Genomic DNA, 14,055 nt, shown 5'->3' with positions numbered 1-14,055 from the left:
CTCCTCCTATCGTATGCCTCTTGATCCTTCCACCTCCTAACTGCCAAATTCTACTTCAATTTGTAGCGTCCCCTACCCAGCAGAGGCCTGAAATACAATATTCTAACCACCCTTTTAGCCAAGTCATCACAACCCTCAGCTGGGTGTCATCTGCCTATTCTAGGACAGCAGTGTGCAGCTTCTGACTGCTAGCTACTGCTAGGGAAATATTGCACCATTAGAGACAGGTGCTGTTGTCAAATACTCAGCTGATTGAGTTTCCTAATGCTGCTCTTTAACTTCTCCTCCCTCTTGTTCTCCACAGAGATAAGGTCAGTGTCAGCTTTATTACCTTCCACTGCTAACTGTGTCACAGGGATTCTCAAACTCCACAAAGAAATCCTTTGGTTTTATATGGGTTTCATCACCTTCCTGCTGCCAGGTTTCTTGGTTACCTAGAACCTGCCATGTATCCTTCTCTCTGGCACTCCAGTAGTAAAGAAGTGTCTCTTCTTTTTGTCTGGCTCTAGGATACCTTGCCCATTTTTATCCTCTCATCTTAAGCCAGTCATTTTTAATTCCTCAGTCATCTCTAATATGCTACAACCTCTCTTTGCTCCCCTTTGTAACTAAAGGTCTCTAAGAACAAACATATACCAGCCATCTAGACTTTGGGTTCGCTTTTAAGCTGCTCAGTATATTATCTCTACCAAAGTTGCTCAGGCTCTCTTTGTTGCTACATACAATGGGCACTGTCACCAACATCATCTGACCTTAATGACACATTCCTTCTTTCTTCCCATGCAGTGGCACTACAACCTCTTGCATTTTCCTACTGAACTCCCAGACATGACTTTATACTCATTTTTCATAGTTGCTCATTCTCTGTCCTAAATGATCTCTCCCTCCCTCTCCCTCGTGTGTGTGTGTGTGTGTGTGTGTGTGTGTGTGTGTGTGTTGCTGTACTATCTTAACCTTTCCATATTTCATGTAAGCAGTAGCTCCATGATTGTGATTGCTAAATATTGCTTGTGTAGTTCTCCTCAGTACCTTTTACCAAACTCTGGTAGCCGAGCTCACTATTCATAGGGATGCCCAAGCCAAGAATCCATGAGTCTTCCCTTCCTGGATTTTCTTTTGCCCTCCCCATCAAACAAATCACTAAGGCTTAGAACATCTACCTCCTATATATTGAAATGCTCCTCCATTCCTATTCAGACCATTGGTTTCAGTTCTGTAACAGATCTCCGGTCCATGGCTCAACCCCTCAATTTCTACTTTGTTTCCTAGCCAGAATGTTTTTTCTAAGTGAAAATCCAACCATGTCATCCCCTTGCCAAAATCTCGTGAATGGCTCCCACTGACCTCTAAAGTCTTTAACTTGGGTTTTCAAAGCTCTTCACAATTTGTCTCCTGCTTCTCTCTCCAGCCTAATATTTTACAATAGCCCTCCTTGGAATTCTGCACAGTATCCATGATGAAGTCATCTCAGTTCCTGAGTACTTTCCACTCTCTTTAGGCTCCAGGCCTGAGAACACAGCCTTCCCTCCCTATGACTAGAACATGCTTCTTAGAGGGAGCTCTACCTACATTTAGAGATTTACATGGTTTAGATAACACAAATTCCCATGAACTTTCTCTGCACTTCACTGCACAAAGCTAGTTGTTCACATAGTGAACATTCTTCCACTGCCACAACACTAAATATGACAATCAAATTATCCATTCATTTGCCCTCAGTGCCTCAGCCTAAAATGGGAGACAATAATCACTGTTTTTTTTTTTTTTTTTTTTTTTTTTTTTTTTTTTTTTTATCAATCATGGTCATAACTGATGATAACCTTTAATGTACATTTGCTTCTCTCCAGATTTTCACCTATACCTTGGACATCCCTCCTTACATTCTGAATTCCTTTGTGGTAGTGTCTGTGCCTATCTACTTCATGGATATACCCTTAATGCATACTGACAAACAGTATTATCCATAATTCATTTTATTGATAAAATAACCATGTGACACAAACCCCTTTCCAAAGATACGTGATTAAAAAAATAGTAATCTTGCTCCCCACCCCTCATTTGCCATATGGTGGTGTGGACAGAGGGGAGATTTCCCTCCACTTTATTGCCTGTGATGGATGGGAGAGATGACCCTAAGGTCATAAGACCTAGATTGCTATCCCTGTCCCTCACCAGCTGTAGCACTCAGGAGAGTGGCCCCTGTACCTCACCTGGGCAACACAGTAGAGCTGGCCCTGATGGTGTAGGTGTGGGAGTATGAACCCTAAGGACATGAAAGCAGGAGAACTGGCCCTACCCCTTGCTCATTGCTCTAAGGGGTGAACTGGCCAGGGCAATGCTGGAGAGCTCTCCCTGGTGATGTAGGCAGGGGAGAGCTGGAGGACTGACCAACCCTGCAACTACCCAGGCCCAGAACCAGGGTTATGAGTTGGCCCACCCCAACATCCACCCCATCTATGATCTGCTGGAGGATGTAAAGGGCTGGTCCTGCACACCTAAAGCTGCAGGATCTCCACAACACAGGGCAACAATGGGATATCCAAGAGGAGTCCCAGTGAGGGCCCAGCATCAATAGTGTAGCAGAAGAAAGAGGTCTCAAACCAGACCAATGACTCTTTCCAATGAACACTTGCAAGAAAAGATATGGACAAAAGGGTTTACTGCGTGACTCACTAAGTCACACTACAGCTTCCAGGACGAGATTTTTCCTTTTTTTCTCTTTTGTTTTCTCTTTTTGTTTCTGTTAAATTTTATTTTAGAGGTGGGTTGCAAGGGCAGAGGGAAGATACAAAGGGATGGGAAATGAATGGGATTGAGATGCATGATGTGAAAGACACAAAGAATAAATAAAAAGAAAGTTAAAAGAAAAAAAAGATCTCGCCAGGCATGGTGTTGCTGCCTTTTATCCCAGCAGGCAGATCTCTGAGTTCGAAGCAATCCTAGCCTACAGAGCTAGTTCCCTGCCTGGGAAAACAAACAAAAAAAAAATCCAATAATCTTTTCTTTATCACAACATCCATCTTAATATTAGCATTTAAAGAAACAAATGACACATATCTATGAACTTGGTTCGGATAATATTGTCATAATCCTCTAATATTAAATACCCTTTATAAAATGAAGATATAATGGAAAAGGGGAAGATAGAGTAACTTTCACAGAGACAAATGTGGGTGTAAATGCTATTCATTAAAAAACAAAATTTATCAGTATCTTATCAGTTTAACAATAGTCGCTGAACACTTGCAGAGATAGTTATAATCCAACAAAACAGTCTAAGCAGATAGTAAGCCGAACACTTAAAGGAATGAATTGTGTCTGACAAAATGACCTTGTGACTCAAGGGTATAAAAGTGGTGAAAAATCTCCAGTCCTCATTCTTTAAGCAAAGAAAATGATCAAGGCCTTCAAACATTGGCTAATACTTACGGCAAAGGGCCTTCTGCAGTCTTCGCAGCTTCATGGCAGTCCTATAAGCGGAGAACCTGACGTTATTCAGGTCAGCTGGAAAAAAAGGGGGAAAACAAAGATCGTCTGTTATTTCACCAGAAAGCATAGAGGAACCCCCCGATGATTTGCCAACAGCTACAGAAATCACAATAAGAAGCTAGGAAAAAAACCTTGTGCTTATGCTCCAAGCTTTATCAAGTGAAATTCTGCTCATTTAGGGTTAAGGAAAAAAATCTAGCTGTGCTGTGACAGTGAGGACAGCTTAGTGCTGTGAAGGACTCCAGTGGCAAGGCCTGCAGGCCATGCATGCACTGTTAAGCTCTCAAGAAGGAGAAGGAGGACAAGCACTGTTTTTCCTTCTAGATTGAAATCTGGATCTACCGTAGTCAATCTCTGCTGCACGAGATTCAAGAAAAGGAAGGACTACATTCCTGAAATTGTATAAGAACGGAAACCGCAAAGAACGGTATTCCCACTTTCTCATATAAAAGGTCAGGTGTTTACTGTGGAAAAGATAAGAAATTAAACTGTAAAACTGAAAAAATAAATCCTAACAGCCCATAACCATGGAACAGATACTGTTAACATTCTAAGCATGCTTATATAATCTGCATGTATATGTTTTAATGTATAATTGAAAGTAAAATGAATTTCAACAATTTTTTTTATAAATTGACCTAAAATTTGCATGTATTTGTCATATACAATATGGTGACTGAGGTATAAAAATCACATAATTGTATGATTAAACTTAAGTAATTAGCATGCATAAGCAAACATCATTATTATTTTCATAGTGAGAACACTCAATAGCCATCCAACATCTTTGCATTTTCAACAATATGTCATCATTAATTATAGTCATGATACAATAAAATAATTTCTTAATTTTTTGAGAATTTCTTGTGAAAACTAACATAATTTCCTTGCCTCCCTTTCTTCCCCCAACTCTTCCCATGTTTCTCCACTCTCTCTCTCTCAAATTCATAATCTCCTTTAAATATTTTTACAGAACACATTTCTTGAACTTATTCCTGCTAAATGTAATTTATAATCTTGGACTAGTAACTAGCTTTATATTCATTTTATTTTTTATTGTTTAAAACAATCTTCAAATTAAATATATTTTGATTATCTTCTTCCCCTCTCCCAAGTCCTTTCAGACCCTCTCCCCCTCCCTACCCACCCAACTTGAATGCTTTTCCTCAAAAACCAAAACCCAATACGACAACAAAATCCCCCAAAACCAAGAAAACAAAACCACACCCAAAAAGAAAAAAAATAAACCTACCAAACTGTAACCAAATAAAAGTACTCCCAAAAACTGTGGAGTCAGTTACATGGGTCAACTACTCCTGAACATGAAGCCTGCCCTGGAGTGTGTGATATACCCCATGTTACTCCATTGGAGAAAACTGATTTTCCCTCTCCTCCACGCAGGTCTAAGTGACAGTTCAGTTGCCAGCCTTTACCATAGTGGCTAGGTTTTCGTTCGTTCATTCATTCATTCATTCATTCATTCATTTTTTAAAAATGTATCAAAATCAAATATAATAAGATAAAATCTATCACATCAAAGTTGGACAAAACAAACCAACAAAAGGAAATGAGCCCAAGAGAAGGAACAAGAATCAGAGACCCCACTCACTTGCTGACTCAGGAATCCCATAAAAATGCTAAACTGGAAGCCATAATTTATACGCAGAAGACTTGGTATAGAACCCGTGCAAGCCCTGGCATGCTGCCTCAGTCTCTGTGAGTTCATATGAGCTTTGCTCAGTTGATTCAGAGGAATCTTGGTTCTCTTGGTGTCCTCAATCCCCTTTGGCTCTTTTTGCCTTCTTTTCTGAGGGGTTCCCTGAGCTCTGAGGGGAAGGATTTGATGGAGACATCCCAGTTAGAGCTGTGTGTCCCAAGGTGTCTCTCTGTCTCTGTCTCTCTCTCTCTCTCTCTGCCTAATGTCTGGTTATGGGTCTCTGAATTTGTTCCCATCTGCTACAAGAAGAAGTTTTTCTGATAATTAGCTTTAAGTCTAAGGTATAATTCCAATATTCAGCACAGAGTAACAATTCAACACCTTAGCCTATTGTTTTCTACAGCCATCTTTCTGTAAGTCCCTAAAAGTCAAGTCATCTAACAGGAGGCTATATTCCAGCAGTGCCCTTATTCAAGTCTACACAAGCCTTATCATAGCGACATTTCTAGAGTTTCTATGTATGTCTGTTTTAGAAACTCAGCTCCCAAAAGCTCCTTGAAGAGAAGAATTGGGCCACAGGTCCTATTTCTTAGCAACTTAATATACAACTGCTGTTTGAAAAAGCAGGGCTAATACAGCCAGAGAACTGACTGAGTAAATGACCAAAAGGAAGACACATAATTGCCACAGACAAATGATATCCACAACACTAATCCTACTCTAAGGAAACGGTAATATTTTAATCTATATCTGTCACCTGGATCAACGTTATTAGCTTGTGCTCTTCGAGAAACCAAACATTATGGCCTACATTGAAATTAGAGGTAAGAAAAGAATGTCTATATGTTATTTTAAATTATTCACCATAATTTTGTAAAGACTGGCAATAACAAATAAGGACAAGAATATGGAACAACCAGAGCACTTACAGTGTTGGTAGGAATACAAACCAGTACAGCTTTGGAAAGTTACACGAGCAGTTTCTTCCTTTTTCTTTTATCTTCAAAGATTTATTTAATGTGTATGAGTGTTTTGCATGCATGTATGTCTATATATCCCATGTGTGTCTGGTACCTACAGAGACCAAAAGAGGGTGCTAGATCCCCTGGAAATGGAGTTATGAGTGGTTGTGAGCCACCATGTGGGTACTCTAAACCTCTGAGCCATCTCTCCAGCCCCAGATTAGGAGTTTCTTTGAAATTAAGTACACATATATCTTATGACCCACATTCATATATATTTATAAAAATACATGCTCACAAAAAGCCTGGAACATGAATGTCCATAGCTTTATTCATAACATCCTCAAACTGGGAACAAAGCAGTAGAATAACAAATAAACAACCTGTGGTAGTCATATAATAGACACTGACATACAATAAAAGGAAAATAATTACTGAGAATGTAACAAAAAAATCAATCAACTGGCTTTTACATAAAATTTATATAAATAAGCCAGGCGGCGCGGCGCGCAGCTGGGGGGGCGGGGCTCCGGCGGCCTGGCTAGCGGTTCCGGCGCGCCGGACGCCTTTAATCCCAGCACTCGGGAGGCAGAGGCAGGAGGATCTCTCTGAGTTCGAGGCCAACCTGGTCTCCAAAGCGAGTTCCAGGAAAGGCGCAAAGCTACACAGAGAAACCCTGTCTTGAAAAAAACAAACACAAAACAAAATTATATAAATAATTTCCATAAAATTATAAAACATGCTAAATCTACCTATGGATAAATGGTAACTTACTGTGGCATGGAAGTGGAAATTTTTACTCAAAGGACCCAACAGATATAATCTAGGTGATTACAGTATGTATTGTGATTGGTGTAGTGGTTACATGACTTGCCAAAACTGTATACTTAAAATGGAAGAGTTTTATGGTGTTTAAATTATGTTTTAAAAATGTCAATTTTCAGTGTAAAAAAAATCACTTTCATGTAGACAGTACAACATGATGTATGAGTACGTTAGCTTAAGCTACACTGTATAGGCGGTCAGTTGTCTTAATCAGGAATGCATACTCCAGGGGTGGCTGGCTAGCAATTAATCAAAAAGCCTCACTTGAGAGGCGGCCACCATAAAGTGCTACAGCTATATTTAGCTCCTATTACACTGGGGATTTCATTAATTATCATAATTAATGTTAGATGGGGTAGTGTTGTTCATATTAGTAGTAAGCAAAATATGAACACTGTTGAAGAAGATTTAGAAACATTACCTGCCATTATATTAACAGGATCAAAGACCATTCTAGCCGATCCTACATTGTTAGAAATGGTACCCTAAGCTGAACCCAACCACTGTCTAACTGTGGTTCAATAGATTCTTGGTTGCCTGGCAGAGTCCTTACTATGAGATCAATGATTTTAAAAATTTGAATACACTCAGAGGGCTAGTTTTAAAACACGCATTTCCCAGTCCCCCACTCTACACTTCCTGATTCCATAGTTCTGGGGGAGAGCTTGAGAATATACATTTCTAACAAGTTTCTAGGTAATGCTGATGCTGTTGGCCCATGGACCACACTCTAAGAACCATTGTATGGAAGGACTGTGGTCTATGCAGACCCACCAAAAGCACCCAAAACAGCACAGTTATAATTTGGCTGTGCTTTTGGTACAAGCAATAAGGTTATTTGGTACCCACTGCCTAGTGCTCCTATGTGACAATGCTTCTCCAGGCACTTGTCTTATAATTTGGCAGCCAAAACAGGAATAAAAAGGAAGTTGTCAGTTATATTCTTATGGTCCTTTATTCTCTTTACCCCCAACATCATGGTTTTTCTCCTTAGCCTCTTTTCTGGAGTAATAATTGCTTAGCTTTGAAGGTGTTCTGGACCAGTTTATAGTAAGAGTCATCTTGTGGCATTAAATGGATTCCTGTCCTGCCTCCAGCATACTCAGATTTTTCCTATATTTACTACTATGGATTTGACACACTTATGATTGAGGACCTTAAGCTCTCTATAAAATTAACTGTGAAAAGACATAGAAGCATACTTTGGGTCAAATACAGGCCCATTTCCCTTAAGAACAGTCAGTAGCAGTTTATAAGTCCCGAGAGCTATGTATCAATCAATTATCTCAGTGCAAGATACTAGCACAGCACCCCCCCCCCATTTTTACCAATCGTCTTTTTCAACTGACTCTCAACTCACTAGCTTTGTTTCCTTCTTCCTTTTTTTCCCTTAAATGTCTTTTTTTTAATTAAGGAATTTTTTTATTCATTTTACATACCAATCACAGATCCCCCTTTTTTCCCTCCTCCCACCCCTCCAGCCTTCCCCTTCCAACCTACCCCTCACTCCCTCCTCCAACAAGAGATATGGCTCAGCCATTAAAGACTAGGCTCACAACCTTTTTTTCTCTTGTATAACCAAAGACTATCTCTTATGGTCCTAATTCCACTCCCTTTTCCAATTTTCCTGGTTCTATTCAGAATTCCAAACAAATGGGCCAAATGAGGTCAGACATTCAATCCAACTCTTACAGAATTCCTATCAAGAATTGGCATCTTCCAGAAGCTAGAGCTCCAACTGGGGATGCAAGGATGAAATGATTTGTTTGGGGTGTGGATCACTGTGGGAAAGTATCAAGAGACGAACATCTGGAACACTCCTTCTCTAGCAGTGCTTTCAGTTTCCCTAAAGCAGTTCTTCCAAGTCTTTCTAATTATGACACGTCCTGCCTCTAGCTAATCCTTCCTGACACCCTTCCATTGTACCTTCAACTCACTGTAATGAACAAGACTTCTGCCATCACTTTTCTAAGCAACATAGTCCAAACCATTCTCAATCAGTGATGCAGGAATGCCAGAAGAAAACAGCAGGGAAAATGGCTAGTTTCCAAAACAGTGCTACAAGCCATATGAACTCACACCCAGTAATCATCAGAGAATTCAGTAATCATCAGTGAATTCCAACAGATTTCTGGTGCCTGAAAGTCAAACTAGAGAGTTAACTGTGCTGTTTGAGTCTGCATATGTTGCTAAGAATTTGCAGTACCACTCCCTCTGGCTTACAGCTGGAAGAGATAAGTGTCTGTCTCGTGAAAGCATGTAGGATGCACAAGAAACTTCAAGATGTGACACAGCTGTGAACTATGTGAAGCGATCCTGGGCTGAAGCTCTGAGATGACTGCCTTGCTAAAATATGCAAAAAGTTTCAGAATGCTAATAAAGCCCCTCAGTCCCATGGCCCAGAAGAGACTATCCTCTACTTTCCCTGGGAACTGCCTTTCCACAACTCTGATCCAAATTGTAATGAGGTCACTAGCTCTCACAGCTGGAACTCAAGAGGACTGAGACTATCCAAGAAGCTATCCATGTTTCCATGGCAGCTGGTAGAAAGCACACTTCAGAAGGATCAAAATGCTCAGGATCAAAACATTCCTCTTCCTGACTTGGATTAGTTTTTATCTATAAGATGGTTCTAGCCTAGGAATAGAGAGAATGTAGAAGCAATGTCTTCAGTTTTTCAATCTGAACTGCCAACTACTGAGATGATGGCCCACTCATGTAGCACGAATCTCTAAAGGGTCTTATTAATAAAATCAAACCTGGAGCCAGATACTGGGGTGAACGCTGGAAGATCAGAGAAACAGAACAAGCCACAGCTACCTCACCTTGCCAATTCCTCAGCTGATCCTGTTTCCTCAGACTGGAAGCCTCTGTGTCCTCATCCAAATGGATCTCAGCTGAACTGTTGCTCAAATACCTAAAAGCTTAACCAGGCTAGTTCCTGGTTTTCACGCCTTATATACCTTTCTGCTTTCTGCCAATCACTTCCTGGGATTAAAGGATCTTGTTACCATGCCTGGTTGTTTAGAGTGTGGCCTTGAACTCACAGAGATCCAGGTAGATCTTTGCCTCCAGAATGCTAGGATTAAAGGTGTGTGTGCCTTGTGGATTTCTGGGGACCTCTCTAGCACTTTACTCTTCCTATTCCCATGGAGTCTTCATTTATCATGGTATCTCTTTCCTTGTTCTCCCACTCTGTTCCTGATCCAGCTGGGACCTCCTGCTCCCCTAAGCTATCTTTCCCCCCAACCCTTGCCCTCCATTAACCCCCCTTACCCCCTGTTTGCTCATGTAGATCTCATCCATTTCTCTGTTGTTGGGTAATCCCTGTGTCTTTCTTAGGGTCCTCTTTACTAGGTAGCCTCCCTGGAGTTGTGAGTTGCAGTCTAGTCATCCTTTGTTTCATATCTAGTATCCTCCTTTGAGTGAATACATACCATGTTTGTCTTTCTAAGTCTAGATACCTCCACAATAGACTACTGGCAATGGTCAAGAGAAAGCCTGAACTGACCTACTCTGGTGATAGGATGGCCAAACACAATAACTGTCATGTTAGAAATCTCATCCAATGACTGATGGAAGCAGATGCAGAGAGCCACGGCCAGGCACCAGGTGGAGCTCCAGGAGTCCAATCAGCGAGAAAGAGGAGGGATTGTATGAGCGAGAATTGTTGAGATCAAGATTGGAAAAAGCACAGGGACAAATAGCCAAACTAGTGGAAACACATGAACTATGAACCAATAGCTGAGGAGCCCCCAACTGGATCAGGCCCTCTGGATAAGTGAGACAGTTGATTAGCTTGATCTGCTTGGGAGGCATCCAGACAGTGGGACCAGGACCTGTCCTTAGTGCATGAGCTGGCTGTTTGGAACCTGGGGCTTATGCAGGGACACTTGGCTCAGCCTGGGAGGAGGGGACTGGACCTGTCTGGACTGAATCTACCAGGTTGAGCTGAATCCCCAGGGGAGACCTTGCCCTGGAGGAGATGGGAATGGGGGTGGGCTGGGAAGAGGGGGGGGGCCGCCCGCGGGTGCAGGAGAGGGGAGAACAAGGGAATCTGTGGCTGATATGTAAAATTAAACTAAATTATAAAATTAAAAAAAGGTGTGTGTGCCACCATTTTCTGGCCTCTATATCTAGTGGCTGTTCTGTTCTCTGACCCCAGATAAGTTTATTAGGGTGCATAATATTTTGGGGAACATAATATCACCACACACTCACTTTTTTTTTTTTTGAGACAGAGCCCTGGCTGTCCTGGAACTCACTATGTAGACCAGGGAGACCTCAAACACACAGAGATCCTCCTGCCTCTGCCTCCTGAGTGCTGAGATTAAAGTGTGCCATCATACCTCACTCACATTTTAAGGCAGGAAAACAAGTAATAGCTTTTCTTTCTCTTTTTTGCCCACTTTGTTTAGCCTATGAACTTCTCTTGACTCTGGTAAACATTTCTATTTGACAGTTTTCCCTTGTACTCTGTGGGAGGTGACAGTGGAAAGTGTCAGAAAAGAAAAACAGCTGATCAAGTTATACTTGCAATCTACACAAGCTGGACATGTTCTTACAGTAACAGTAGAGAACTGTGTAGCACTAAAGACATGGCGACATAAAGAAGAGGATAGAGAAAGAAAGCACTAAACCCCTTCATTTCCATTTTACTCCTCAGTTCTGCCTTTTATTAATACTTCCAAAGTACTACTCTCTCAGACTAAACTGGAGTCTAGAATTTCACACAATTTATTTCAGTCCCGCTTTCCAATGGCTTGTGGAGCCTTTCCAGAAAAGTTTGAGCAGACTTAGCTATTAGTAGAAAAAAATAATAACCTCATAAACATGATGAATAGAAAGGGCTGGCTGGCTAAATATTATTCCAACAGATAAATCAGTATTGTGGTTTCTGGATAGATAGATAGATAGATAGATAGATAGATAGATTGATAGATAGATAGATTCTATTCCCCAGAAGAAAATTAACCTAAATGTGGCAGGTGATCCTGAGTAAAAATAAAATTGAAATTAAGTATAATTAATCAGTGCCTGGCAGTTAATGTGCAACCAACTAGTACCATGTGTCTACTTAAATAATCTTCCAAACTTTCAAAACAAGACAAAACAAGATGTCTCCAATCTTATTATAGGCTCTTATTAGAAGCAAGTGGCAAGTTTATTATATAATAATATATTCCTGATTCCTTAGCTTAATTCTTTCCCTAGAATGTCCTAATGGATTCTTTACCTGAAAGCATCATTTTTGCCAGCCCAAACTTCCTAGAATGAGCAAGAACCACAGGTCTTAATGAAGCTTAACATAAACTGAATAATTAAAATCAATTTGGCTTAAAAGCAAATCAAACCAAGATGTAGGCTTCAGAAGTTTAGAATTATTGAAAACTCTGGACATCTTGAAGAACAGATTAGGAATTCTCCATACCCACCTTTTTGTGCTGAGTCCTGGACACAGCCTTTCTACTTTGTATTTCTCCCTGCACTGACCAACACTAGCCTTGAACTTGCTGTGTGGCCCAGACAGCCTTGAATATGCAATCTTCCTGCCTCAACCTCCTGGACTGTTGAGATTACATGCCGGTGCCACCAGAAATACCCTGGAACATGCTTTTAAAGAATCAGCAAAAAGAGGCACATTAACATATCATACCTGATCTACAATTTTTAGATACTTGCTGAGAGAAAGAGTGTTTTCTTCTGGACGTGGTCCTGCTAGGCAGGCTGCCCATGGTCCAGTAGACAGTCCTACAACTACATACACACAGGCATCACTAGGTTGACTCCTCAGTGGTTTATAAAAAGAAGAAAGGGGTGTATTGTGTGGAAGTTGAAGGGGAGAGAGTAGGGAGTCTATTCAATCAAAACATTATATTCATTTACAAACAACATATAAAATCTGAAATCTTTACAACTTCATCACCATAGAGCTTTATTTAAGTGGGGGTGTAGCCCAGGCAGGCCTTACACTCTCCATCTTCTTTCCTGGGCCTCCTTAATGCTGGGATTAGAGGAGCATACCAGTATACAAGCCAGTTTAGATGTTATGTATGTTCTTAGAAGATTCATCTGTATTTTTGCCTATTCTCTCAACACTTAGTAACACTGTAGCTTAGATGTTTCATCTGGTCTTGGACTTTTACCTTCTTGATGCAGAATGGCCATGATAACCCACAAAAGACCTTGGCCTACAGTCCGGACAAGGAAACAAACAGAACTCTATATCTGATAGCTAGACCTATAGTAAAGGTAAGGAAGTTGTTAACATTCCAATTATGAAAACTGTTTTAGTCACAAGATCCTCAGGAGACCCTCTCTTGGGATTCCAATTAGCACTCCTTCCCACCAAACAGCACAAGACAGGAGCTTTCTGAGAAAAACAAACAAAAGACTGACTGAAAGTAGAACTTTTCAGTGCTAGAGATTTCTATGAGTTTCCCTGTTCTTGTAAATAACTCCAACAAGCCCACTTATTCACTAAGGTAGACTTCATTCTTTTTTGATCTGTCAACTTTCTCCTTATTTTAGGGCAAACAACTGTTTCTTTTAAAGTTTCTAAAGTAAAGTCACACAATGAGCATGCTCTGTATGCCAGGAACCATGCCAAACAAGTAGAATACACTGATACCCAAAACAGATCATTGCCCTCTTTGACTCGAGTTCACTCAGAGAGGAATGAAATATTCAGAGGCAGCGTGAAAGGGGCCTGAGCATATTCACAGGAAGCCATGAGCTGAGCTTGCACATGGGGTAAAACACAAGCTTTTTCTAAGAAAGTGAAGTTGAAGCAAAGCCCTGAAGGATGCTGTGAGAGAGCCAGGTGAGGAGTGGGTAGAGCAAGGCAGGGGTTCTACACATGCAAAAATAGCTCTGAGGCCGAGAAATGTGTGGGCCATAAGGAATCTATGAAAGCTAATACTTGTGAAATCACAGAGAGTGGGGAGGAAGAGTAACCCTGTGGGCCCTGCATATCTTTAATGAGGGACTTAGGGTATCAGACCTCTAGTTAAACACAACAATATGGAAGAGAGTCCTCTGTCTTTCCTAATTTATAAAACTCCACTAGGATTGACACAACAGAAATGAAAGATGACACTTATCCAAAAGGAAAGAAACAAA

At 40.8% G+C, this 14,055-nt stretch overlaps 1 protein-coding gene across 16 annotated transcripts in view; it reads right to left on the bottom strand.

The window, feature by feature from the left end:
- Dmd (dystrophin) overlaps positions 1–14,055 on the bottom strand; it is a 2,209,767-nt gene that overhangs the window by 103,132 nt on the left and 2,092,580 nt on the right. For all 16 annotated transcript variants that reach the window (XM_028881805.2, XM_037198928.1, XM_037198927.1 and 13 more), the window contains one exon: positions 3,430–3,504. In XM_028881805.2, the coding sequence (XP_028737638.1) occupies positions 3,430–3,504 (75 nt within the window). The remainder of the gene's footprint in view (positions 1–3,429; positions 3,505–14,055) is intronic.

Source organism: Peromyscus leucopus, chromosome X (assembly GCF_004664715.2).
Source record: "Peromyscus leucopus breed LL Stock chromosome X, UCI_PerLeu_2.1, whole genome shotgun sequence".
NCBI classification, from domain to species: domain Eukaryota; kingdom Metazoa; phylum Chordata; class Mammalia; order Rodentia; family Cricetidae; genus Peromyscus; species Peromyscus leucopus.
The sequence above is the reverse complement of the archived record's forward strand: the minus strand, read 5'-3'. Positions and strand labels throughout refer to the sequence as shown.